Below are 24,119 nucleotides of genomic sequence, written 5' to 3'. Positions count from 1 at the left end.
GGCATACGGCTGCGGGAAGCGTATAGACGCTTAAATGGGATTTCAGCAAGGCATCTTCATCCACTTTTAAAACCCCCACGAGGCACCTAACGGTAAGTCTTTTGGCACAGAAATCCCTTGATAAAACCCCAAACGCCAGCCCAAGACAAACTGTACTCGGAGTATCAGAGTTTGACTGGTGAAAACGGTGTGTAACCGTAACAGGGCCGTCCTGACAGTGCCGCAAGGAGACCATTTGGGAAGAGAGTGGGCCCTGAGCAGCGCGAGTCTTGATTCAAAGGGCATGACAAAGCTCTCCCGCTGCTACCAGCATCGTGCCATCTGGCATTGGCCTGCAGCCACCTCTGGGGTGCTCCATAGGACCTGGCCACTGAAAACAGGACGTGAAGAATAACAACTCCGGTTGGGAGGCAAAATGTTATTAAATCAATTGGCACAGTCCGGCATGCAGTAAGGAGACCCTGCAAACTGCACCGGGGGTTTTAGACTGGCAACTTTTGCTGGGGGGAGCATGACTCATCTTTGTCCCTCCACCATCCCACCTCACCTGCTTCTCCAACTCTGCCCACGTGCCGCAACCCAGCCACGTGGGGCAGGTGTTGCTGCTGGGCCTCCGCAGCCCTCGTGGACACATGCCATCGCTGTGGCTCTTCCCTACTCCGCTGGGGTGCCCCCCCCCCCCAAACCCAGAGCCTCTCAAGCAGAACAGACTAGCACCTGACACTGCTGAATTTAACAAAGAGAATAAAGGAAGCAATACTAAAGCATTTAGCCACTTCTTAACTTTACACGGTAATTGTAAAAAAAAAAATCCCAAACCACCTGATTATACTCATGGTCTAAAAGGGGAAACTGAGGCACAATAATGGCAACTCCCATTTCTGAGCCCCACAGGGCTGCACAGGCACCAAAGGAAAAAGCAACCCCTCTTCTGCACATCGTAGAGGGGGGATTTGGCTTGGACTGTAACTTGTTGCAGTGTCCAGGCTTTCGGTACAGCCCACAGCTCAAACACGGATGGGAAAGCACTACAGAAGTGCCAGCACTCGGAAAAAGGATGCAAACCCGCCAGCCCCTTCCTCACAAAAGCTCTGAAAATAAGTCTCTAAGCCAAGCACTCAACCACTGCTTCTCCTTCCAGCATATAATGCTTTAAAAGATGTTAGTACAAGTACATCATCAGTATTCTCTATGCATTAATTCCGAAGTGCTTGGATTAAAATACAGTCTACAATTGGTAGGGTGGGTGGGTGCCAGACTAAGGATTGGATGGAAGATTTTCACTGTAAAGCAAGCAACTGATCAATTGATCAATGACTGATCAATCCCTTTTAACTATCTATCTGGTTCTGAACAGAATGATTTCCTCCTTTCTCTGTTTTTTTCTCTTTTTTCCATGTCTCTTTAATCTATAAACGCAGTTGATGGCCTCGGTCCTGTGCTCAGATAGTTCTGGACTCACAGGGGACACAGGATGGAGACCAAATAAGCAGAAAACAGGTTATTTTATAAGAAGCCAAGCCCCTCCTCACTTTTGGGAAGCCATGCTCTGAATCTGACAGTCTTTTTGCAGTGTTAAGTCCCTGCCACCAGCCCCCCCTGTGCTGGGAAGCGGTCCCTTCTCCCCTGGCCCCCTCCCCAGGGAATCCCTCCCTTCCTCTCTGCAGGGCGCTTTTGTTTACACTTCTAAACACTCGGCCACTTTCTTGGCAGAAACCCTTCCCGGTGCCACCTGGCCGCTTTTCCATCTCCCAGGAAGTTTTGCGGTGACCTGTGACACGGCCAAGAATGTGGCTTGGACACAGGGGGGGACACGGGGACATCTGACAATGTGCTGTCTGCTCCCGTCCCCCCCTCTCTGACCCCAGCCTCCCCACACTCCCATCCAGCTGCACACACATCCAGCCACTCACATCAGCAGTGAGTCAGAAACAAAGAAGAAAAACCCTCGTGGGCTGCGATTCGCCCTTTATTGTGAACTCCAGACGTCATACGCGCACGGCTATAGATGGAGCTCGGGAGCCCAGGCCAGCCCAGTGCAAGCCCACAAGAGCTCAGTGATGGTGGTGGTGGTGCCGGTTGGTGGGGGGGGATGCTGTGTCTGTGTGGCTAAGGATGTATTACAGAGGCGGGCTGGTCTTAATGTAACTAGAGAGCTTCTGTAATCTACAAAGGGTGAAGACTGAGAGGGAGTAAGAGGAGGTACCCTGTGTATTTCCCAGCCACACTCTCCCCAGGAGGAGGCCGCCGGCAGCCCCTCTCTGATCCCCCCCCCCCCCTCCCCATCTCCCTCCGGCACAGCACACCAAGGAATGATGAAAAAAAATAATTCGGCAAAAAGGGTGAGTCAAATCGGTTCTTCTCTGGGGCACGGTGGGGTGAGGGAGGCTCCCGGATGTTTTGGGGAGGGGGGTTTGTCTCTTGATTTCCAGTTGTTTGCTTTGCCTCTGCTCCCCCCACCCTTGCCTTGCAAAAAAAACCCACCCAACCCCAACCAGATCAAAACAAAACCAAACCCAGCACCCTTCTCTCCAACTGCCCAGCGCCTCTCCTTCCTCTTGAATTCACCAGGAGATACTATGTGCCGTTTAGTGCAGAGCAATGTAGGCAGGCAGTTTTCATTTTTGAGCACAAGGAAACGATAAAATACGGAGACACCATCTATCTGGCGCTGTGTCTGCTCTGTGCCGTATGTGTGTGTCTGCTGTGCTGAGATCTTATCACTGTCTGTGAAGAAATCTCAAATGCAAACCCATACATAGCTTTCACCTCGAGGATTAATTGTTCATAAAAGGCTCAGAAATGCAATTTTCACTGAAAAAAAAAATAATAAATCAGCTAGTTTAAATTCTCTCCAGCACCCTCCTCTTCCTCTTTGCATGGGCAAATGCACATCACATGAGGCGAATATAACATAAAGCCTTTCTTATATAATGCATGGAGTGAATCCCTGCCTGCGATTTTTGCATCGTCCTCTCGGCATTATTGTTGTTGCTTCATGTCTGCAGCAGAAAAATCTATGTAGAGTGAATCAGGCAAAGTACCTCGGTCCCGGCTTCAGTGGAGAGAGGGGCCGGAGAGAGGGGGAGGCGAAAGTTGGGCAAAGAGGGAGGGGGGGAGAAGAGGAGTGTAAAACCAAGAATAATACCGTTTTCCCCCATTTTCTTCCCTCTCTCTTTGTGTTAGGGGCAACAGGATGGAAACCAGCAATCTGTGCAGCCAGAGAAGGTCGGCTGGGTGCGGAAATTTTGCGGGAAAGGCATTTTTAGGGAAATCTGGAAAAACCGTTATGTGGTTTTGAAGGGAGATCAGCTTTACATCTCGGAGAAGGAGGTAGGATCAGTTTCATTTTCCTTTCCCATCCCCCCTTCCTCCCCTTTGCATATGAAAAGCGCACTCGGAGCAGCCCCAGCCTTTCCCCAGCGCCCCTCCATCGCCAGCCTGGGTTCAGGAGGTTTCTCAGGGGCTTCTCTTCTCCTGGAGAAACCTGCCCTGGGCTGGTGTGTCAGCTCCGACAGTGACTCTCTCAGACAGCTCGGGCTGGGAGACATTTTCCCTGCGCTGGACACATGAAAGGATTCACTTAGCGAGAGTTAAACCCCTCATCCTTCTTTCCGCCGCGGTGAAACGGCAATGCCAGCTTCCTTCTGTGCCTGTCCTCTGTCATTAAGTTCGACAGTGGTCTTGTTCCCAGCTGCTGCACCGCTCTATTTGGAAATAACTCTGGTCTCCCAACTGGAATCGAGCCATTTATGGGTCCCCTATCTCTTCTATTTTTCTTCCCCCTGAACCTGCAAGAGCACAACGGGGAAATTTAACCAGGGATTCAACACCTTGTTGAGAAAGGTATCCCCTCTCCTCCTCCCTCATCTCCGCTCAGTGTCGGCTGAGGTTTGGGGTTTAATGGAGTATTTACATTCGACTTAATTGGATGTGACTATCGGGCTGAGTGTTGCAGGCTCTGGCAGGCTGCGATCCGGCTGTCCTCGCACAGCCTCCCCCTTTAATTTTTCTCTTGATAAATTCATCAGGAAGAACTCCCCAGGCAACAGCACTCCTCCCTCCGATTACCCTTTAAAAACTCATCGTTAGCGCTAGCGAGAGTTGTGCCCACAACAAGAGGCACAGAGGCTTGTTTGAGTCAGGCTGGTGTTAGGATAGGGCGTTTGGGGTAAAAATCACAGATCTGGGGCTGGGTCTCGGTGGGTTTCCTCCCATAAGTGGAAGTTAGTCCCCGATGGGCACGGCAGGGCGGTCTGTAGCTCAGATGCGTGGCTACCTGGCCCTGCTGTATCAGTCTAGGATCTGGAGAGGTAATATCATCCAGAGTACCAAGCATAATTTGATTTAGAAGCTAACTGAATCACGGGGCATGGCGAAGTGCAGATGGATCAAGGGTTATTAGAGCATGGAAATAGCCTAAAAGTGGACCGAAAGGCCAGGTCGTGCTTAGCTGTGTGTTGGCATTTCCCAGCTCGCTCCCATTGATCCCTCGGCTGCTCCAGAACCGGAGAGAGACACAGGCAGGGAGTAAATGTTGCCTGCAGACTGGGGCTCCGTGCCTTAGAAAGGCTCAGGTGAAGAGCCATAATAAGAGGAAGATTAGAGACCGTAGACAACACCAGCGGTAATTAGACACCAAACCTAGGATGAATTTATAGATGCATTTATGGATGGGAAAAGTTACATGGAAAGCTGGATGTGAGAGGGACACAGCAAGGGGTACAAATCTCCTTTCATTTATGGTTCTTCCAAATTTTCCAGTAGTAAGGCAGACTGTATGGTGCGTATTTCTCAACAGCGGGCCTGCTTGTCTTGCATGACTCTTACAAGCAGCTCACATACCTCTGGGGCCACAGATCAGAGTTTAGAAACTGCCAGACAGACAGATTACATGGCTGGAAGGATTTTACCTGCTGCCTCGTGTTCTACCGGACTGGGTCAATAGCTCTCCTGTGCTGGGGCCCCAGTTCGAGGCAGCACTGAAACATGTGCTTGAGCAGAAACATATGCTTAAACCCAGTTCACAGGGATCAAACTGGAGCTTGTACTTCTTGAGCCAGGACCTGGAAGAAGGAGGAACCATGATCAAGTTCAAATGACAGGGGAGCTGCCTGCTTGGATCAGACTGTATCAACTGTGCCAACAGAGTTGGAACTGCTGGGAAGGGATTGGGAATGGTCCCTGCTGGGAAAGGATTGCGAATAGACTGGACTAGGCAGCTCTGGAATGGCAAATTCACTGCAGGCTGGGCAGATGTGTCAGCAGGATGCTCTATGGTCCTTTGAGCAGGTGTGAAGGCACAGTATCACCGATGGGCCTGAGTAACACTGAAATTCAGAGCTGAGTTAGCAGGGAGGCTTTGGGGGCACTCAGAGACAGGAACTTTTTGGGGTCCCTCTCACCAAGCCACCTTTCAGTGGGAGAAGGAGTCGTACCGGTGGGTAGAGGGAGAAACCTGGCCCTGCCGAAGCAAAGGCAGAGTCAGGCGGCCGGGACTGTCCCCCCGTGTCTCCACAGGACGGGAGGTCTGGCTGCCACCCAGGCTGCACTGACCACCCGAGCCCACCAGATGCTTTCTGCCGGAGCGAGGACCTCCTCAGAGCAGATCCGCTAGGGAGAGGGCACTTCCAGAGAGCTGCTATTCAGTGCCCGTAAACCCTGAGCAACCTCTGGGAGTACCGGCTGCAGGTACACTGGGGTGCCCGCATCCCCCACGGCTGGGCTCCACGCTGGCAAACTCCTCCAGGGCTGGAGGAGCTGCCCCACTTGGGGGATCCTCCCAGACCCTCCGTCTGCAGCCCAGACCTGCGCAGCAGCTCTCTGGGACAGCAAAGCCACGCTGTGTGGCACAATACACTCCCTTCAGCAGGGTGTGAACCCTCCCTTTGATGGGTTCTCTGGATCTTGCCTGGGAAAACAAGAGTGTTTTCCAAAATCCTGGCCACCCTGAAGCCACCAGCTGGACTGCTACTGGCTGCAGTGCCACTGGGATGTCCCGGACCCCCAGTGCTGCCGGGTGGGTGGTTATGTCTCTCTCTGCTATCCCAACTGTTTGAAACCTGGAGAATAAACCAACAGCAAAGGCTCTACTTGGCTAAGGAGCAGGAAATTAATAATTTGTAATACAGGAATCAACACCAGTGAAGATGTGCAGGAAAAAGATGTCTGTCTGTCCCTCTCACCCCAATACGTCTGGGTAGCTACTGCTTAGATATCTGTGTCCAAGGGGGACGAGGCTGGCTGGGGGGCCACGCGGGCGCTAGTTCTGAACAAGGAGCACTTGTGTTTGTTTCAGGGAGCATGCGTGTATTTCTTGACAGGGGAAAAAAAACGCTAATGCGTGTGCAACTGAAGCAGCGCTGTGGCTCTACGTGTATGAATACTCGCCGTGTGAAAGACCATAAATAACACACAGCAGTGACTGCCTGTCTTTATATGGAAGAATCTGTGGTTGTGTAGAAATGTGGTTACAGAGGTAACATCTGGCTGGCTGCGTGTGCACTGAAGTGACTCTGTGTGCCTGCAGGACTGAAGAATACGCCTGTGTCACTGGGTCCGGTATCTCCGGGTATCTCAGTACACGAGGTGGCTCCAGCCCCCCTGGTGCATGGCACACTGCGCTGCCTGTCTGGGGGAGCGCACTTGTGTGCACCTGTGCGGACGGAGGGCACGCGCGTGGGGGGACTGCCTGTCGCTGCGCGTTCCCAAGACTTTCTGTCCAAAGACGGACGGGTCTTCCAACACACAGCGCAGGGTGGTGGTACTGACTGGACCTCTACTCCTTAGCAAAGCCTTCCCATACCAGCCAGGTCTAAGATCTGCCGCGGGGAGCCCCGTAGCCAGCACTCCCTCCTGTCCACAGGACACTTAATGCATTTCCGAGCTCTGCTCCCGGAGCACGAGGCTCCCTCTCCATCTCGCTTTCCTGGCAGCAGGTGCCCGCAGCTCCCGCAAATAGCTTAATAAATTGGGATTTGTCAAGCACAACAGGATGGAGCCCTCTTTTGTTTTTTCACACACCAGATTATGCCCAGTGGAGAAAATGGAGCCACTGCTGGGTTGTGCTGATGAGTTGTGTGAGAGGCTCTTCACAAGTGGAGAGGAGAAAAACCTCTCCACTTCTGCACCCCCGCCACTGCCGGTGCAGCTGCTGGGGCAGGCGCTGGATGCAGCCAGAGAGAGAATTAACTAGTGGAGACCCTGAGGAGATGTGAGCAGAAAACTCTAGTGGAAACGGCCACTAGACAGATTCAATCTCAGCCTGATTCCTGCAGTGACGGGAGAGGAAACTCAACTGTCTGTTTCTCTAAAAGATCAGCGTCCTCCTCTGCTATAAATTAGTTTTGCTCTATCAAAGCTATCGGAGCAACGTGGATCTGGTGGATGGAGCTTACGATTTAACTCTCAGATTAACCTTGGTGTTTCTTGTCAGCTTCTCTTAAGCTCAGCAGCTGCTCTAGGACAGAAGGCAGGTTGGTTAGCAGGTAAAGCCGGGCTCCTGGCCTCTCCCCGTCAGCTCACAGCACCGCAGCAAAAGGGGTTAATCACCAGGACTATCCTCAGCTCTGCCACGCACTCACTAAATGAATTCAAACCAGACATTTATTTACTTTTGCCTGAATTTCTCCATCTGGAAAGCAGGGCTAATAATACTCATCTCCCTAAGGCACAAGGTGCCTAGGAAGGGGGAATTGTCTGTCACTGTGAGATCCCTTGGGAAAGATGTCAGCTCAGGGCAGGTAATGATGTTGCACAAAGACAACGTGGAGCAGTGAAACTGCTCGGAGCTGAGCAGCGGTCTGACGTCTGGAAAGGCTGAATAGATAGCTTTCCAAAAGGCTAACTCCCCCAGGCAGAGTCAGACTACCAAAATCCCATCAATATCCACACTGATTCCTGCTGGGAGTCTGTGCACTTGTTCAGTTGCCTACCTAGAGCTGGGCTTGCAGGTTAGAGACTAGCCCTGATGTGTTTATTTTTGTTAGGAGGAGATGTGGATGTCTGATGGAAGCCAGGGCTTCCTCCCTGGCAGAAACCAAGTCTGTAAGGAGAGGAAATGTATTTTATCAGATCAGTTGATACACCTGGAAAACGCAAACAGGGCTTCTGAGTTACGTGCTTTTATCAGGGCATCAACCTTTGGAAGCTTTGGTCTTCCAAAAGACCAGGTTAGAACTTGGTCTAACACCTAGAAGCTTTTGCTCTTCGAACCATGCACCAAAATGGTAGCTGAGGCTTACAGACCTCCTTCAGCCCGGGGCCCTGAGCCTGCAGAGATCTGTACCCCTGCTGCAAGCCGAATTCGGTGAACTTATGCAAAAAAACCTTCATTATTTAGCATTTGGTCATCAGCCAAAAAAAGCGTCCAAGGCAGAAACACAGAAGACGATGTGCTGAAGTGAGCTAAGCTCCTGCTAAGCGAAAGAACACCTTCTCAGTATCATTTCTGCATTCGTTCCCCTTGCTCTCCTCCACACTGGTTCCCTCCCCCCCGCCTCCTGCAAATTTCTGGTAATTGTTCTCTTGTTTCTAGCCCAGCTTTGTCATTGCTTTGCACTTGGGAATAGCAGTCAGACTCACGCAGACACAGCTGGGCTCCTACCACTTCCTATCAGGAAGCCCAGGGCTGTCCAGACAGCATGAACGGACTCTGCGATGACGAGATGTTAATGAGGAAACGCTTCTTGGGGCTTTCTTAAGCCTTTTCTTGTTTGCTACCGAAAGCATCGCCACAATTAGCACAAGAGCACTTGAAAAGTATCTGTTCTCGCTCCTCGTTTGTTACAGCACCATCACAAGCTGCACAGCTTGCTCTCTGCCTGGGAGGGGTGCATGTGCGCGCATCTGTGGTCACATTCGAGGTAGCGTCTGGAGTTCACATACATGGTTCACGCGTGGGACGGAACCTGCAAAGCACTTGCGGTGTTTCCACACACGTGCTGCTCACACGCTTGGTACTGACGACGCTTCGTGGCACGCATTTAGCACGTGGTGAACAACTCTGTGTACGGGGTGGTTGTGTTTTCCAGCTCCGTGTTACATCTGCGGTTGGTAGGTGAGGAAAATACGTTGGTGTCCAGCACGTTCGGCATGCACAAGGTGTTGATCAGAGCTGTGTGATTACAGATGTGGTTACGGGCGGTGGTTGTGCTAGGTGTTCAAACCCTTGGCTTTCAGCTACACAGGAACAGTCTGTGACTGCCTGGCCGGCACCTGCAGTCCCTTGCGTACCTCTCCTGCTCTTGCTCTTTTAAGCTATCCTTTTCCCTTCCACCTTCCTTCTCCTGTTTGGCCAAGCTCTGTTCTACACTTTGGAGAGGAAGGTGAAAAGTTTCAGGGGTTGTTTATGTCCCAGTGGCACCGTCTTGCACAGTCAGAGAAAGGGTTGAAGAACACCAAGGTAGAAAAAACACAGCCTGACGCCCTCTCTGCAACAGAGGCAGCTTGTGAGCTGAGGCAGCACAACCTGGGGATTCCAGGGCCGCGCTGGGATGTGACATTGCTGGTTCTCTTCAGGAGCCTGCCGATTCCGAGGGATGTGTGTTTCTGGTAGCCCTGGCTGATGACTCTTCGGGGCAAGGGACTGGAGTAGACAGCAGCTCTCTGCCACCAGCCCCTCGCTAGCTCAGGGCAGCGATCGGGATGTGAAAAGGCCTGGAAGGTGACACTCGTGCCCTTGAGCTACCGAGTTCATGGTGCAGCTCCCACTTGGGATGCTGGTGTGCAGATGGGAGGCAGTCTCTTGGACTGCTGCCACTCCTATCCTACCCAGGTCCAGAGGCTCTGGCTGAAACCAGAGTCCTGCCGTGCCAGTGACTGCACAAACACACTATCTCTATCCCTGTCTTCGCTCTGCACGTGCACTTTGTACTAAAGAAGGAGAAAGTGGACTGTCTGCAGTGTCCCCCTGGACGTGGGCCATTTCACCCTCCTTTCACAGCGTTTTGCAGGCCTCTCTTACTGTAACACCTGAAACCCTCCCAACGCTCCCTGTATTTCTTCTTCTACTTCCCTTGCAGAGCCAGAACCGCTCAGCTACTTCCCTTGTGCAGCCAGGGCACTGAGAACAAGGAGCCAGTGACAGGCCAGGCCCTTACGCTCAGGTCTCCCCCATCACCTGCCAGTCCCCCAACCAGTGCTGCTCCCTGGCACTGCCAGAGCCGGTGCTGCACACATGTGTGGGCTCCTCTCTCAGCCACAGCCTGGTCTGAGCTAAGCTCTGCAGAAACTTCTGTTCCTTGCTGGATGGTAGGACTTGAGGAAGTGAAACTTTGAGCTCAGCTTGAGAGGGGAACACGCTGGCTGATGCTGTCCCCAAAACTGCCCGTGTTTGGATATTCAGCTTTGCTGAGAATCTGTAAGTTTTTTGTCGCATACGCCCTGAGCCACGTTACGACCTCTTGAACGTCCCGTGGATACTTTACACTTGGTGTCTTGTGATTTCCTGTACCTTCCGCATTTGCTTTGAGCATGTCACATCTCAGCAGGGGAACTGCTCAGGCAAATCGCCACCAAGCAAACCTAAGGAAAACCACAGAACTCTGCCTGGGGACCGAGGGACTGCCCTTCCCCTTCGCTCCTGCCTTGGCCCCAAAACACAGCCCCGATCTGAATCAAGCAGGTTTGGAGCTGTTGCAGGTGACAGCTTGATGAGGGAGGAAATTTTAACTCTCCGTCAGCAAGACACCCAAGGGGCAGAGAATTTAAACCACGTTAGGGATCCTTCTGCTGCCAGAACGCTGTGAAGGAGTATTCATGCAGGAGAAAACAGACCTTTGGGAGTGTGATTAGCTGCAAGGCTGGACAGAAGCCCTACAAACCTTTGTGAGATGGTACCTTGGGTAGCACGGCTGATGTTCTGACCCCCTACGTGTTCACAGGACTGCCCCGTCCCACAGGCACAGGGAGTGCCGTGGTGGCTGGCATCCCTCCGGGCTGACCCTGCTGGGGCAGCAGCTGTGGGGGTGAGGCGTGTGAGGAATGCAGCTCCCCTCCTTGAACTTTAGCAACGCGCCAGCAATGTCAGCCTCAGCACATCTCGCCGCTGACTGCAGGCCCAGATTAGCTGGTGGCTGCGTGGCTGGCTGCTGCGTAGCTACACCCTGAGCAGCGGCAGCTGCTGTTGCGGGTGCAGGGACTGTGTGGTCTAATGGCCCCAGGGTCTAATGTGCCCCGCTTTAGGAACCCACCTTTGTTTTAGGTGATGGGGGACACTTCAGGTTCCTTCTCCGTGCCTCAGTTTCCCTTTCCTCGCCTGGCCTACTGGCCAAGTGCGGAAGGCATGCATGGAGCATGGGGAGGAGCCAGGTTGAACCCCAGGACAAGAAATTGTTTAGTCTGCCTAGAGCAGGTACAATACGGATAGCAAAGCCAGCAGACGGCCATGGCAGCAATTGCTGGGATTTATTTACCTTAATCCTTTCAATCCAGAGCTTCCCCGCAGGGCAAGGAGTGCAGGACCTACATGCCCATGAGGCTCTGAGATCCACCGGCTCACTGCATGCCAGGCAATCAGCAGCTGTGAGGAAGGAAAGACCTGCTGGCCACCTCCCAGCTAGGAATGATTTTGCCAAAATCAACCATCCAGGCCTCTCTCTTCCTAGCACTTTAAGCCAAGCAGTCCCTGATTCCTCTCAGCTTCAAACTACGGTGTGGGAGACCTTAAGAAAAGCTGGTGAAAGCAGAAGGATCCAAAAAATACCCACATCTGCAGAGCCCCAGCTGCTTCACAGGCAGGTGTGCAAACCCGTGCAGTGGACGGGAGAGAAAATGCTGCTCCAGACAGGGAAGCTTTTTCTTGGCTCCCTAAAAGAAGCTGTGGAAAAGAGGAACCGTCAGGCCCTGGAGAGCCTGTTGAAGCCGTCTTCCCTGCAAGTTAGAGAGCAAGGGACCAACTGTCTGGGCATGGGGAACCAGACTGAAGACTATTGAGAGGAGATGCTCAGCCTTTCCCACAATTCAAACCTGTCTTAAAGAGTTTCATGTTTGGCACCTGAGACTAAAAATCACCGCTCACTTTCAAAAATCTGTGTTCAATCTATATCCAGCAAAGAAGAAGAAAACAAACGAGCAAACATAATGGTCATAGTAAATCTCCATCACGAGGATCAGCGCCTCAGCCACAGAGCACCCTGGGTGCATGACAAGCTGCAGTAGGTCACCCTGGCATAAATGAAGATCAATGCTGCTGTGCTGCCCGTGCCATTCCCCTTACAAATCACACCAGGTGACTGAGAAATCACACTTCATTCCCTCCTACTAAGAACTGACACTGAGGCTACTTCCTCCCAAAGGTCTCCAAAACGTTATCCAAAGACCTGTGCGTTGCCAAATTCTTTGCTGGTGAAACCTGAAAGGTTTTATTTATTTGCGTGGCTCCAATCTCACTGAAAACGTGAGATGAGTAGAGACACCCTGCAGGTTTGTCACCCACCCCCTACCGATACAGGTGACCAGGATTTAGGCTTCACCGACGATGCGGTTCCAGCAGTTTTGTGGGTCTGTAGGGGTTGCCTTTTTATTTTTTACAGAGGATGGGCTCATGACTGTCCTTATCCTCTGCACTCATCCTCTCCTGCCTCTGAGGTTGCTCTGTTCTGCAATTCATGCCCATCACCTCCCTCTTTCCAGCCTCAGTGGCCTCCCACAAAGGACAAAAGAGCTGGCTGGTACTTTTGAAGTTTGCCTTTCACCTTCCTTCTCTCTAGTTTCACTGTTTGCACACTGAATGCTCTGTTATTTTGCTCTGCTGCTTACTTCTCAGCCTGTATGTCTCAGCGCGGGAGAGAGGGGGGAAATCAGTTGGCACTGCCCCTTGCGAGACAAGACTGCCGTCCTTCCCATGCCCCATGGAATCTGCCGCTGCATCACCGCAGCAGAGCCCGTTTCAGGCTGATGCTGAGACCTCTTCCCACCACGGAGGCAGAACAAAGCCACGTTCAAATGACTAAATTACAGCCCCCTTCACTTTATGGCCTCATTATACTACCAAGGCTGTGTACAAGAGGGAATCAATTCAAAGTGAGCACAAACCTGCCTCGCCTCCCTGTGCTGCGGCTCTGGCTGAAGGGCAGACATACCCTTAGGCACCTGGCTCACTCTAGCCCACATCCTTCACAGCGTGCACCCACCCCTCCAAAAATACCTGTGGGGGGCTGAACCTGCCCACTTTGTCCGAAACTTAGAAATGGGACCCCAGCATCATCCTTTTAAAGTAAAAAAATGTAGCTTTTTCTCAGCCTTTAAGCGTTTTATAACTGGTCTACACATGGGTACAGCACTTTGGTGAAAGTGATGTACCAGCTGCACAGCAGGGCCTCTTCTGAGTGTCTTTTGTAGACAAGCGCTGTGTTAGAGCCCTGGCACTTGGCAGCCCGAGCCTTCCAAAGGACTATGTACACCTTGCAGGGTGTTCATCTGAACCAACTCCACCTGTCCCGCCTGCAGCCTCCTGTAGAGATTCCTAGAGGCAAGATATTTGAGTCCCAGCTCCTGGGAGTTCACAGCGCAGGCTCTGCTGTCTGAGAAAGGAGGGAAGGGCTGGGGAAGTCCCAGTGACCTACATGAGCGAACATCTGGAGTAAGGAGTCCTGCCTCAGCCACTGGGCCACAGCTGGGGGCTCGGAGGGGATTGGCTTTTCCTGCTGCAAGTGAACAGGGCTGAATTCAGCCAAGATTCTTGGAAAGAGGTGGATTGTAGGATGGTGCTGGGAAGAGATAAAAGCTGATTAGAAATGCATGGGGAGGATATATAGATAGACATTATCTGTGAGAGACATTTCCATATCTGTTCGTAACAGCCCATACACAGTAGCTGTTAGTTACAAGCAGAAATCAGCAATAGCTTCTGGGGCTTCCAGAGGAGCTGTGCATGGTGACCGCCTCCTAGTTCTTGAAAACAAACTCAGGGCATAGAAGGAAAAAGGACAGAGGAGGAACTGCAGTCATTATGCAAGGCCAGATGGTCAGTTTATCTGTGTCTCTGGTTAGAAAGCCGGTTACAGCGTTTCAATCAGCCTCTTTGTTGAAATTCTATTGAAAACATCAGGGGGAATTCCTTCAGTGCTTCCCAAAACTAGGGAGAAACCTACTAAATGGGGTGGAGTCCTTTCAAGAAATCCAAGAGCTAAGACCTCATCACCGTCTGCCTTTCTGGCACCTGAGTTACTCAACACTGCAGTTCCCAGCCCCTAATGACCCTGGCTGGAGCAGGATCAAGCAGATTGACACGGATTTGTGCCTGCCACTGTTCTGCCCTCAGTGGACACGCAAACCCAAGTTCTCTCCCACCCCAGTTACCAGCATTCCTCCTGTTTACCATGGGAAGAGCAGAGCTGCCCTGCCACAGGAGCGGGGGGTGAGGACAGTGCATTAATGAGAGCAGAGAAAAGGAAGACCATGAAAACTAAAGGGGGCCAGGCAGAAGACAGGCTGCGCGTTCTCTTCTTCGCTCCAAGAGTCCCCCGAGTGACGGTACCTTCAGGTCAGGGCTCTGTCTGTCATGGGACAGCACCAAGAACCTTGGCTTCCTCCCCAGCTCAGCCACAGCCCTCGCGACCCTGTACAGGTCCCACCTTTAATTTAAGCCTCTGCACTATTTATCTGTAGCTGCGTGCCTGTCACACCGCGGCTAATACAGAAAGCGTTGGGGAATAGACCCTAGAGAAAGTGAGATCTTGTAAAAGCTGCAAAGAGGCCACTCGATGACTCTCTAAAGGACAACCACGAAGTGCTTCTGTTAGCGAACACTAAGCCCTGGTGCTCTCTTCCTTCTTGAAACCTTCCATGAATCCCCTGGCTGCTGGTGGTCTCCGGAGGCCTGGCCAGCCACCCAGCAGTGGAAGCCTGGCAAGCAGGTGCCAGAACAGGACCCATGAGCTGGGCAGCCCCCCGTGCCTGGGTGAATTCTGCCCACAGCCCCTTCCCAAGGGACGAGGCTCAGCAGCGGGGGAGAGCAGCACACGCATCGTGTCAGTAATCTGGGACTGGATGTGCTGCAGCCACCCCCCAAATCAGCTGTCAGCACAGGTTTCAGTAATACCACTAGGTTAAAAATAGGAAGTGCTAATCTTTATCCCTCAAACTTTTGTTATGCTGTCTCCAGAAAAGCAACAAGCGCTAATATGCTTGCCCCCTTTAATCAGCAGATGAAAGTCCACCTCCTCCCAGCATCTCCACCTCCGCGTGAACCTCCTCCTAGCAGGCAAGGTCCTCTCCTTGCTGCTGGAGTAAATCCTGTTCATTTTGAGGCTCCACAAGCATAAACACTGTGTCTGATCACACTTGCATGTACTAGCCCCAGTAACTTTGGGGGTAGGAGAGGCAGTTAAGTCCCAAAGGAACCCATAGCAAAGCAGGAATTAACCTAGGAGACCATGATTTTCAAGTTATCCTTCTAAACACATCCCCCTCATTCCAGAAGAGATTCGAGTCAGAACTATCGTGTTGAAAATCTCTGCTTCTCCTACCCAAAAGCAAGTGTAGCACTCCCCAGCTACCAGTGCCATTACTGCATTTGTGTGTCTGATGCTGGAATATTCTCGCACAATGTTTCAGCGACCACGTAACACACCAGAGGCTCCAGCACACATCCTGCACACTCAACCCCCCCGTGCAGACGGCAGCTCCAGCCAGGCACCCTGCTGGCTTGGAGCAGCAGCAGCCCCATTACTACCTCACTGACATCTGCAAGGCTGTAATTTTGTTTTTGTTTTGCAGGTAAAAGATGAAAAAAACATACAGGAAATGTTTGACCTGAGTGACTATGAGAAATGTGAAGAGCTCAGGAAGTCCAAAAGCAGAAGCAAAAAGAACCACAGCAAATTTACCCTTGCCCACTCCAGACAGCCTGGAAACACGGTATGCTCTGCTCACAAGTGCGCAGTGAGCCCGTGACAGCCATCAGCTCTTGGTGGAGACCAGGCTGCCTCCACTACCGACCGCAGGCCCGAGGGCTTGAGGCAGCAAGGGGGGGTGAAACTGGGTAGGCTGAGTTGTGCAGGCTCCAGATTGAGCCTCGTGGTTTCAAATATACAAACACCCATTTACTGTGTCAGGACTGATAGTGACAGTGAGAGATGGAGCCAGGAGGGGTGTTTCTGTTGGGGGAGGACTCCGGTCTCTGGCGTACTAAGGACATGCGACCAAGCACATAGCTCTGGATCCGTTTACCTGAGAGTATTATGACTCTGGGAAAGGAAGGCATCAGAACATTTGCCAGGAGCAAGGACAAAGCATTTCTACTGCCACCACTCCTGGCAGCTGTGCTTTAGCTGACTGCACTCATTTATTCACAGGGGGAGGCAGGGAAGGGAGGGATGCTGATGGTCCTTGGGTCTGCTGTCCAGATTTGCACAGCATCAAAAGAGCTGCACAGGAATTTGTCCCAGGAGTACTTTCTGACCAGACGAAAGCTAAGAAGTGCCAGAATGGGGTCATTGCTACCTAGGGGCAGGACTGCCCATGAGGTCTCAGTTGCCGCTGCAAAAAGAGAGCCAGTCTCTAAAGACAAGCTGTCTCTGGCACGCACCCACCCCCAGCCACACACGTGAGCTGGATTTACACTATTCATTCTGACTTGTTTCAGTAGACCAGGCCTGCCCACCCCACACTTTGATAAGGATTGCATAACATATGAAACAAAAAAAGGGAAGAGAAAGGGAAAATGGAAAGCGGCTGCACTGTCCCCAAGCGCCCTGAGCAAGCGAACAAAATGTTGTGGAGGCTAAAACTCATTTTGACTGAGTATCTAACTTAAAAAAACCCTAAGGATCCTGGATCCCCTGTAACTGCCGTATTTTCAGGACTGCTCTGCCCTCGCTGTGCATCTGGCATATCAAAGCACAGAAAATCCGGCTCCTTCTGCAGGTACCTACTTAGCTGCTTGTCTAACAGACTCTTTCAAAAGTCTGAGGTGGCAACAGATAAATCGCATGTGAGCAGCAGATGCACAGAAAGGCTGCGTCATCGTTTGATGAGGGCAAAATCTAGGATAGTGTGTGGGAAGGCAAAGAGGGGGAAGGAGGAACTGCAGCCACCAGGGAAGTAAATATGGTACACAGCTTTTGGTTTGGAAAGCTGGGTACTGTGAGGAATCACGGTCTGCTTTGCAAAGGGCTGCCAAGAAGCAGAGAGGCCAGGTGCAGTGTGTGGCAGACCAGCACCGTTTTGCAGGACTGGAGGATCAGGTCTGCTTTGCATTTTCCCACTAAGGCGAGCCAGCTGTAACAGCCGTGTAGCTTCTCTGTGGGCAGGGACAGTGTGAAAGCATCTCTGTATGAGTTTAGTCACTGGCACTGACCTGAATTCCCTCTTTTGTAGGCACCAAATCTGATCTTCCTGGCTGTAAGTCCAGAAGAGAAGGAGTCCTGGATTAATGCCCTCAACTCTGCAATTACACGTGCTAAAAACCGCATCTTAGATGAGGTGAGCAGGACTCTGAGGGCTGGACCCAGGCTCTGTGGTCTCAACTTTAATCTTGGGTGAAGATTTTAGACTGCCGGCGACAGCAGCAGCCCCTCCTACCCTCTCCATTTCCTACCTAAAAGGAGCGCAGAGCCGTTGCGTTTTCGCGGGCTGCACTCAAACACAGCTGCCGGCACCTAGAGAGTGGGCTGGGCTGGTCTGGTCTGGGGTAGTTTGATCCTCCCAGCCTCGGGCTGAACACACAGCACTGATTGCAAAGCAAGAGCAAGGGTCCAAGGCTCTGCTCCCTGCCTGGCGCAGCCCAGCCCCAGTCAGATGCCTTCACCTCAGAGCCCAGCCTTGCCTCGCACAGGGATGGTGGGACTAAGGAATGGTTTCCCAGGGCTTTGGAGAGACTTTCCTCCTGTCTGCTGCTCCTGAGTGTGCTCATGTTTGCAAAGGAGCTTTAAGTAGTGCAACTGAATTAAGGTATTAACTGTAAACCAATATAGTCCCAGGCTATCTTCAGAGCACTCTAATAGCATGGCACCATCTGTCAGCCCCCCTCAGTCCATCTTCATCCCACCCACCCCTCCCCTCTCAGTCACCACCTCCAAGAGACAGGCCCATTTCCACTGCTGCGGTTGAAGGAAGGGCACAAACTGGGCATTTAAACTTTGCAGATCCTTTCCTACTGTCCAAGGGTCAAACCAGGAACGTTTAATTTTGCCTTCTCAGCACTGTGTGGCACATATATTTCTGTCAAGACAAGTCAGGTCCTCCATTTAGTGAAAAAAGAAGGGACAACCAGAGAGATGAGGCTTTGGTGTGCGCTGTGGGACAGCAATAGGACCCTGCAACAGTACAGCCCTGCCTACTTGAGAATGCGTCCATACCAAGCGTAACTAGCATAGCTCCTACCGCTTCCAAAGCGGCAGCGTTATTGCTGCATGAAACTCCCAAAGTAACTACCACAATTATGCAAAGCAGCTTCTAGTAGAAAAAAAGAACAAAGCAACATCAATTCAGCCTCCTCCCAGAGACAAAGTGTACACTCACAAGCGCAGCTGAGCCGACAGAGGCCAGGTTTAGATCAGAACAAGCATTCCCACATAGTTCATTCCAGTGTGAATGATAATCACCTTGAGCAGGCTGTGCCCTTCGCTACCAGGGCTGCGATTTGAACGAGCGTTTCAACACTGCCTCACATTAATGCTTCATGACAACTATTCTTCGGCTTAGATCTGTCTCAGATCTATCTCATCCACATTCAACTTACCGCAATACAGGCGGCCCACTGCTGTGATGCTGTTTGTTCTCTTGGATGGCAGCACAAAAACCCTGTAGTGAAAGAAAACGAAGGTCAGACCATAGGAAAAGCTTTAGAGCAGAAAGCAGCATAGCAAACAATAGTATGGATTGCTTCAAGGAGAGTCTGCCACTGCAATCTTGACAAACAGATTCAACAGATAATTATCAGGAATGACCTAAGTAGATTGGATCCCATCAAGGCACAGAGGGGAGAGACCAGGGAAACGCTCGCGGACTCCTCGAACGCTGGATTCCCACAGCACGCTCCCTGCAGATCTCCTGTAAGCATGTAGATCAGTGACTCCCACCAGCACGCCCAGGACCAGTGATGGCCCTCGGGACCAGCATGTTGTCGACATGGTGCAGGCAGGTTTAAAAAAGCTATCGGTCTGTGTGTGCCTGGGCACACTCCCTAGGGAGGGCGTTACAAGCTGTAGCCATCCAGGCACCCCAGGTAGCCAGACTGTGCTCCTGGACAGCAACCCTGGCCCCGCTCGCAGCTGCAGCAGTCCAGCAAGGTAGCACGTGGGGAATGCATCACCTTCCTCGTTCCAGCTCAGCGCTAGGTCTGGTTCAGGTGGTGAGCACAGCTCACCTCCTGTTCAGCAAACATTTGCACTACAGAACTGCAAACTCTGTGTTTGAGTTCAGGGTTCACCGTTCGCAGCCCAAGCTGCTGCCTGACAGCCTTTAGCGAAGGATCCCAGCCCAGGGGTATGTGGGAGAAGTTCACCCTCAGCATACGGCCGGGTCATAAGATAAAGGGAATCCTGGAGGGACAAATGATCTGCCACAGTGCATCTGGCTGATCACAGCTACGGAAACTAGGAATGGCCTATACGTCCTATGCTCCCAGGTGTTCACTGGCCTTTGTCACCACTGTAGGTTACTGTCGAAGAGGACAGCTACCTCGCCCACCCAACGCGTGACAGAGCAAAAATACAGCATTCCCGACGCCCTCCAACACGGGGACATTTGATGGCTGTGGTACGTATAACAAATTCCGGGCACCTGTTTAGGTAAAATTCCCTTGTAACTATTTCTTTTATAAGTAAATGCAAGAAGACTTGATGTTTGAGCTCTGACCTGAACAGAAAATTGTCATTAAGACCCAGGGCTGTCCTGAGTCATCAGATCTAGTCCTCTGTTCTTGTAGACCATTGCGTTGTGCAAACCCTTTTGCAAAGTGGTTGCTTGCCATCACTCACACCCATTTTCCTGATGCTGAAAACGAAATGCTCCTTCAGGCTCCTGGTGGAGAATAGCTATCCAGCTGGGGAGCTCCGTCATGGGTTAGCACAGACAGCTGGTCCATGGCTGCTCAGCTCATCCACATCTCAGCTAGAGCCACAGACCCAGCATAGCTGGGGCTCTGTCACTAGGTCACACTTGCTAGTATTCCTGGTCCACTTCTGCATCCCCGCACAGGTGATGCATATCTTTGGTGTAAGAGCCACTCAGAAGTAGCATGCAGCCATGCCTTTCTCTGCGGCAACACAGCTCTTCTTTGTTTCTTCAGGCATCTACCTCAACCTCTGATGGCATGCTGACACTCGACCTGATCCAGGAGGAAGACGCCTCTCCAGAAGATCACAGCACCTGTGAAGAGAGTTTCCGGGTGGATCTGGATAAGTCAGTGGCACATCTTACTGCTGGACGGCGCCGGTCAGATTCAGAGAACGTCAAGTCATCAGAGAAAGGCCGGACAGGGAGCCTCCCAAGACGGGAGGTGACCTCATGGGACAGAGCCGGGCAGCGCAATGACTCCTTTGACAAAGGGACCATGTACACACCACAGGTCCCCAAAAAGCTCTCGCACTCAGAAAAGAATAAATGTGCCTCCATGGAAGAAATTCTGTCTCGACGGGACTCTTCCACGCACCGGGCGGTGCTGAGGAGGGGGCTGGAGGCTCATTTTGCCTCAGCAGAACCAGAGCAGCTGTCCCGGATACAAGAACTGGTTGCACTGAAACTGGAAAAAACTCAGGAACTGCTGACAGAGGTGAAGGGCTACGGAGAAGGCAAGAGAAAGACCAAGGATTCCACCACCAGCACCACCACCACCACCACCTCTTCCTCCTCCTCATCTTCCAAGTCGGACTCTGAAAGGATCCTGCAGGAATCTGAGAGGTTGCTGGGGGAGGCTTCCTCCACCTGGAGCCAAGCCAAGAGGGTGCTGCAGGAGATCAAAGAGTTGAGGGACCTGTACAAACAGTTTGAACTGCAGCAATCAGACTCAAAACCCAAACAGAGCTCACAGTCTCAGTACAGGAAGAGCATGATGTGAAGGCAAGCCTTGGGATCGGGAGGGAGGGACAGGGAGGGCGGCCATTTGGTCTTTTTTTTTTTAATTATTATTATTTACAGTGTTCAAAAGAGTGAAAAGGTGCCTGTTCTTACCCAAATTTGCTTCTCAAAGCTTGAACCCTTCCTTTCCTCCATCACATCCCCTGATGAAAAAACCCTGTGTTCCAATAAATTCAGTTACAGTTTATACCTCCTTTTTTAAAGAGCACCCTTTGCACCGCAGGCCCCCAACTTCTGTCATGCTTGGAGGACGGAAGAAAGCACCAGTTCCTAGAAAATGGCCCTGCATGCCTGGAGCAGCACGTGCATAACAATGGGGACAGATGCTCTTGCGCTGTAATAAGCCCTGGCTTTGCTGCTCTAACGTCTGAGCTGTATCCTGAGTTACAGCTCCTTGACCAAGAGTCTCGTCTTGTTCCCTCACCGTCCTCTTGGAAATAAATGCTAAATAAAGTTGTCCGTCCCAGCCAATCCTTGGAAGTCCCCATTATCCAGGAACTGTCTCGAAGACGCTTGGATGTTCAGGCTGACCTCAAGTTTTAGGCGAGTCGTCAGAGGCACTCGCTGGACTGCAGCTAGCGGGGTTCTGTCCTGGCACAGGTCCCTTTTGTGAACTCCTGGGGTCGGCAGCTGTTATTCTTGTGGTACATATACAGCCCTCCAGAGAGAGGGCAACAGGTATGCAATCTGTGTTCAAACTAATCCTGTCTGTCCGTTGATGCTTTACAGAACCCCCTTGGCCCTGTGCAATGGGAGTTAGCAGCTATATGTCTTCCTTTCTGTGCAAATAGAGGATCAAAGCCTTGAATCTAACAGACAGCCCACGTGGGTTGTTTGGAGGGGTTGTTTTCTGGCTTTTCCATTTTCATTTCCTTTTTTTGTGTTTTCCTTTTCTTTGAGCTGAGGGGAAAATGGAAAAATCAGGGTTGTGTACAGGCGGCAGCCGGAAACCAAGAGCCATTTTGGTAGGTTTGATTCTGTTCTCTCATGCATGCAGTCTTGGTTTCTGCCAGTTGGACTGCAACAGATAGTCCTCGCTGCCCCCCCTAAGATCAGAATCAGGCCTACTGAAACGAAAGCTGAGCCTGTAAGAGAGCTCAAATACCCTCCTCTTGGTGCTGCCAAGCACTTTGCTAAATAGGTGGCTCAGTTTTCACGCCTTTAAGCAGAAAGACAAGAAAGGAGTGTGTTAAGATGTCTCACAGGGCTTAAAGTACACCGATGTGGTAACATCCAACTGTTACTTTTTTTTAAAAAAGGAAACCTAATTCCCTTTCCTACATTGCAAATGATCCATGAAAATATTAAAACCAACAGAGTTATTTGCTGGTCGCAGTTGGTGTTGTCTATTTTCTTTTAATGATTGACCTCCCTTGGAAAGGAGAATGGTTACTTCCACTTCTGTCTGGTCAGCTTTACTATTCAGGCTCATGTTGCTGATGTATAGTTGCCAGCACTGCAAAGAAAGCATTTATGTTTTTTTTTAATTAGTCCTACTCCCACTTTCCTGTTAGAATTACTGGTAGAATTATTACTGTTGGCATTAGGTTCCTGAAGATTTTATTATTTGCAAACTTCAGATCTGGCCCTTGCAACTATCTTTTCCTTGTTCCTGACTCCAGCACGGCTTTTTGCCCACTCTTCAAAGACAGTTTTGAAAAGGCATTGCTCGCACGCCTAAGCTCCTGTCACAGAGCTGCATGTTACAACCATCCAGGGGTATGCACGTCACCCTTCCAGATTCTTTGTTCTTTTCAGGTTTTTCCTTACCTTTTCTATCACTTGGAGGATCTGTTTGGATGCATCAGAGGAAAAAACATAATCCCTAAAAGAAATTTTAAAAGAATGCATGTGAGCCACTGTGATAAAACCCTTCCCATTCAGCTTTTTGATTGAGAGAACAAGAAAAATATGCAAATATTTTCCAGATGTGACATTCAGCATTAAAATTAGCCCTGTTTTCAAAATAAGAAAGCTAGTCTAAAAACCTGGAGGTTTGAATTGCACTCGGTTGGGATGGATGTGTGTTGTGACAGGCTTACTGGACTGATGTCAAAATGTAAGCACGAAAACACACCTGATCCTGACTGCACAGGGGTCGTTAAACACTCTCCGGTCTTTCTGAAGCAACAAGGCAATATAAAAATTGGCTGATTAACAGGGTCAAAACAGTGCTAGAGGCAGGGATGAAACCCTGAGCAGTCACCCAAAACAGGTGACTTTTTGTTGGACAGGTAGCCAAGGGCATCTTTGTTTCACTGCCGCCTCCCCAAGATTACGGAGCTGAATCACATCCGATGAGACCCGGATGCCTGGACACAGCGTTGCCACCTTTAGGTCTCTGCTGCCCTGAGAAAAGAGATGCGCTGCGCACTTGCCAGAGCTGGGCAGAAATACAGGACCATTTCTGCTCTCCAGACTGACCTGTGGAAGCCTTTTTATTTGTAACTAGAGCAAGATCCGGCGGAAATGATGGAGCTGACTTAGGAAGTCAGGAAGAAACTACTTCCAACCTAAGATGAACTGCGGTTCTCATCCTGCCAAACCCCAGGAGGTTTTTCCTAGTTCTACTCTGAAAACTTAAGGGGCCAAGTTTGATGCAGCTCTGGGTGCCGCATTTCCATGCGGACAGCAGAATGCTGCCTGGGGACTGAGCCACAGCGCAACCCCGTCTTAGCCCAGGCTCTTCTCCTCCACTCCGCGGGGGAGCAGAGCACATCAGGCTAGCACATGTACGACACGTGATTTAGGGCAGTTTTTCAAACTGTACAACATGAGTACCCAGATCTGAGCCACACATCGGCTTCTCACTCCTTTCTCTCCACCTCAGCTCATCACGGCTGAGTAGAACCCTGTGAAGGTTTACTATTTCCAAAACTGATTGGAAACTTTCTTTCAGAACATGTTCCCTGTTATAAAGCATAATTTCTGATGGGGCCCAGGGAAAAGGAATAACTTAGGAAGGAAAAACCCCATGAGTTTTCAGAGTAGAAAACATGTATTTTTCACTTGGGAATATTTTTGTATTATACAAAACGTGAATTTTTCCTTAAAAAACTCACCAAGTCAAAATAAAACATTTTGTTTTACCAACC

At 51.0% G+C, this 24,119-nt stretch overlaps 1 protein-coding gene and 1 long non-coding RNA gene across 4 annotated transcripts in view; one reads left to right on the top strand and one right to left on the bottom strand.

The window, feature by feature from the left end:
* Nucleotides 1-19,595, bottom strand: part of LOC130141536 (uncharacterized) — a 27,837-nt gene extending 8,242 nt beyond the window's left edge. Inside the window, exon 1 of the long non-coding RNA XR_008819099.1 lies at nucleotides 18,686-19,595. This is a non-coding gene — a long non-coding RNA (uncharacterized LOC130141536). The remainder of the gene's footprint in view (nucleotides 1-18,685) is intronic.
* On the top strand, nucleotides 1,976-24,119 carry PLEKHO1 (pleckstrin homology domain containing O1). 3 transcript variants are annotated; one of them, XM_056322555.1, is made up of 7 exons: nucleotides 1,977-2,342; nucleotides 3,187-3,333; nucleotides 15,721-15,861; nucleotides 17,323-17,427; nucleotides 19,603-19,704; nucleotides 20,237-21,006; nucleotides 21,248-24,119. In XM_056322555.1, the coding sequence occupies exons 1-6, from the start codon at nucleotides 2,313-2,315 to the stop codon at nucleotides 21,002-21,004; spliced, it is 1,293 nt and encodes a 430-aa protein (XP_056178530.1). In that variant the 5' UTR covers nucleotides 1,977-2,312; the 3' UTR covers nucleotides 21,005-21,006; nucleotides 21,248-24,119. The 3 variants fall into 3 exon arrangements, with proteins under 3 accessions (XP_056178531.1, XP_056178529.1, XP_056178530.1); XM_056322556.1 differs by having other exon boundaries at nucleotides 1,976-2,342; nucleotides 3,196-3,333; nucleotides 20,237-24,119; XM_056322554.1 differs by having other exon boundaries at nucleotides 1,976-2,342; nucleotides 20,237-24,119.

The sequence above is a fragment of the Falco biarmicus genome, chromosome 19 (genome assembly GCF_023638135.1).
Source record: "Falco biarmicus isolate bFalBia1 chromosome 19, bFalBia1.pri, whole genome shotgun sequence".
NCBI classification, from domain to species: Eukaryota; Metazoa; Chordata; class Aves; order Falconiformes; family Falconidae; genus Falco; species Falco biarmicus.
This window is presented reverse-complemented; position numbering and strand designations above follow the sequence as displayed.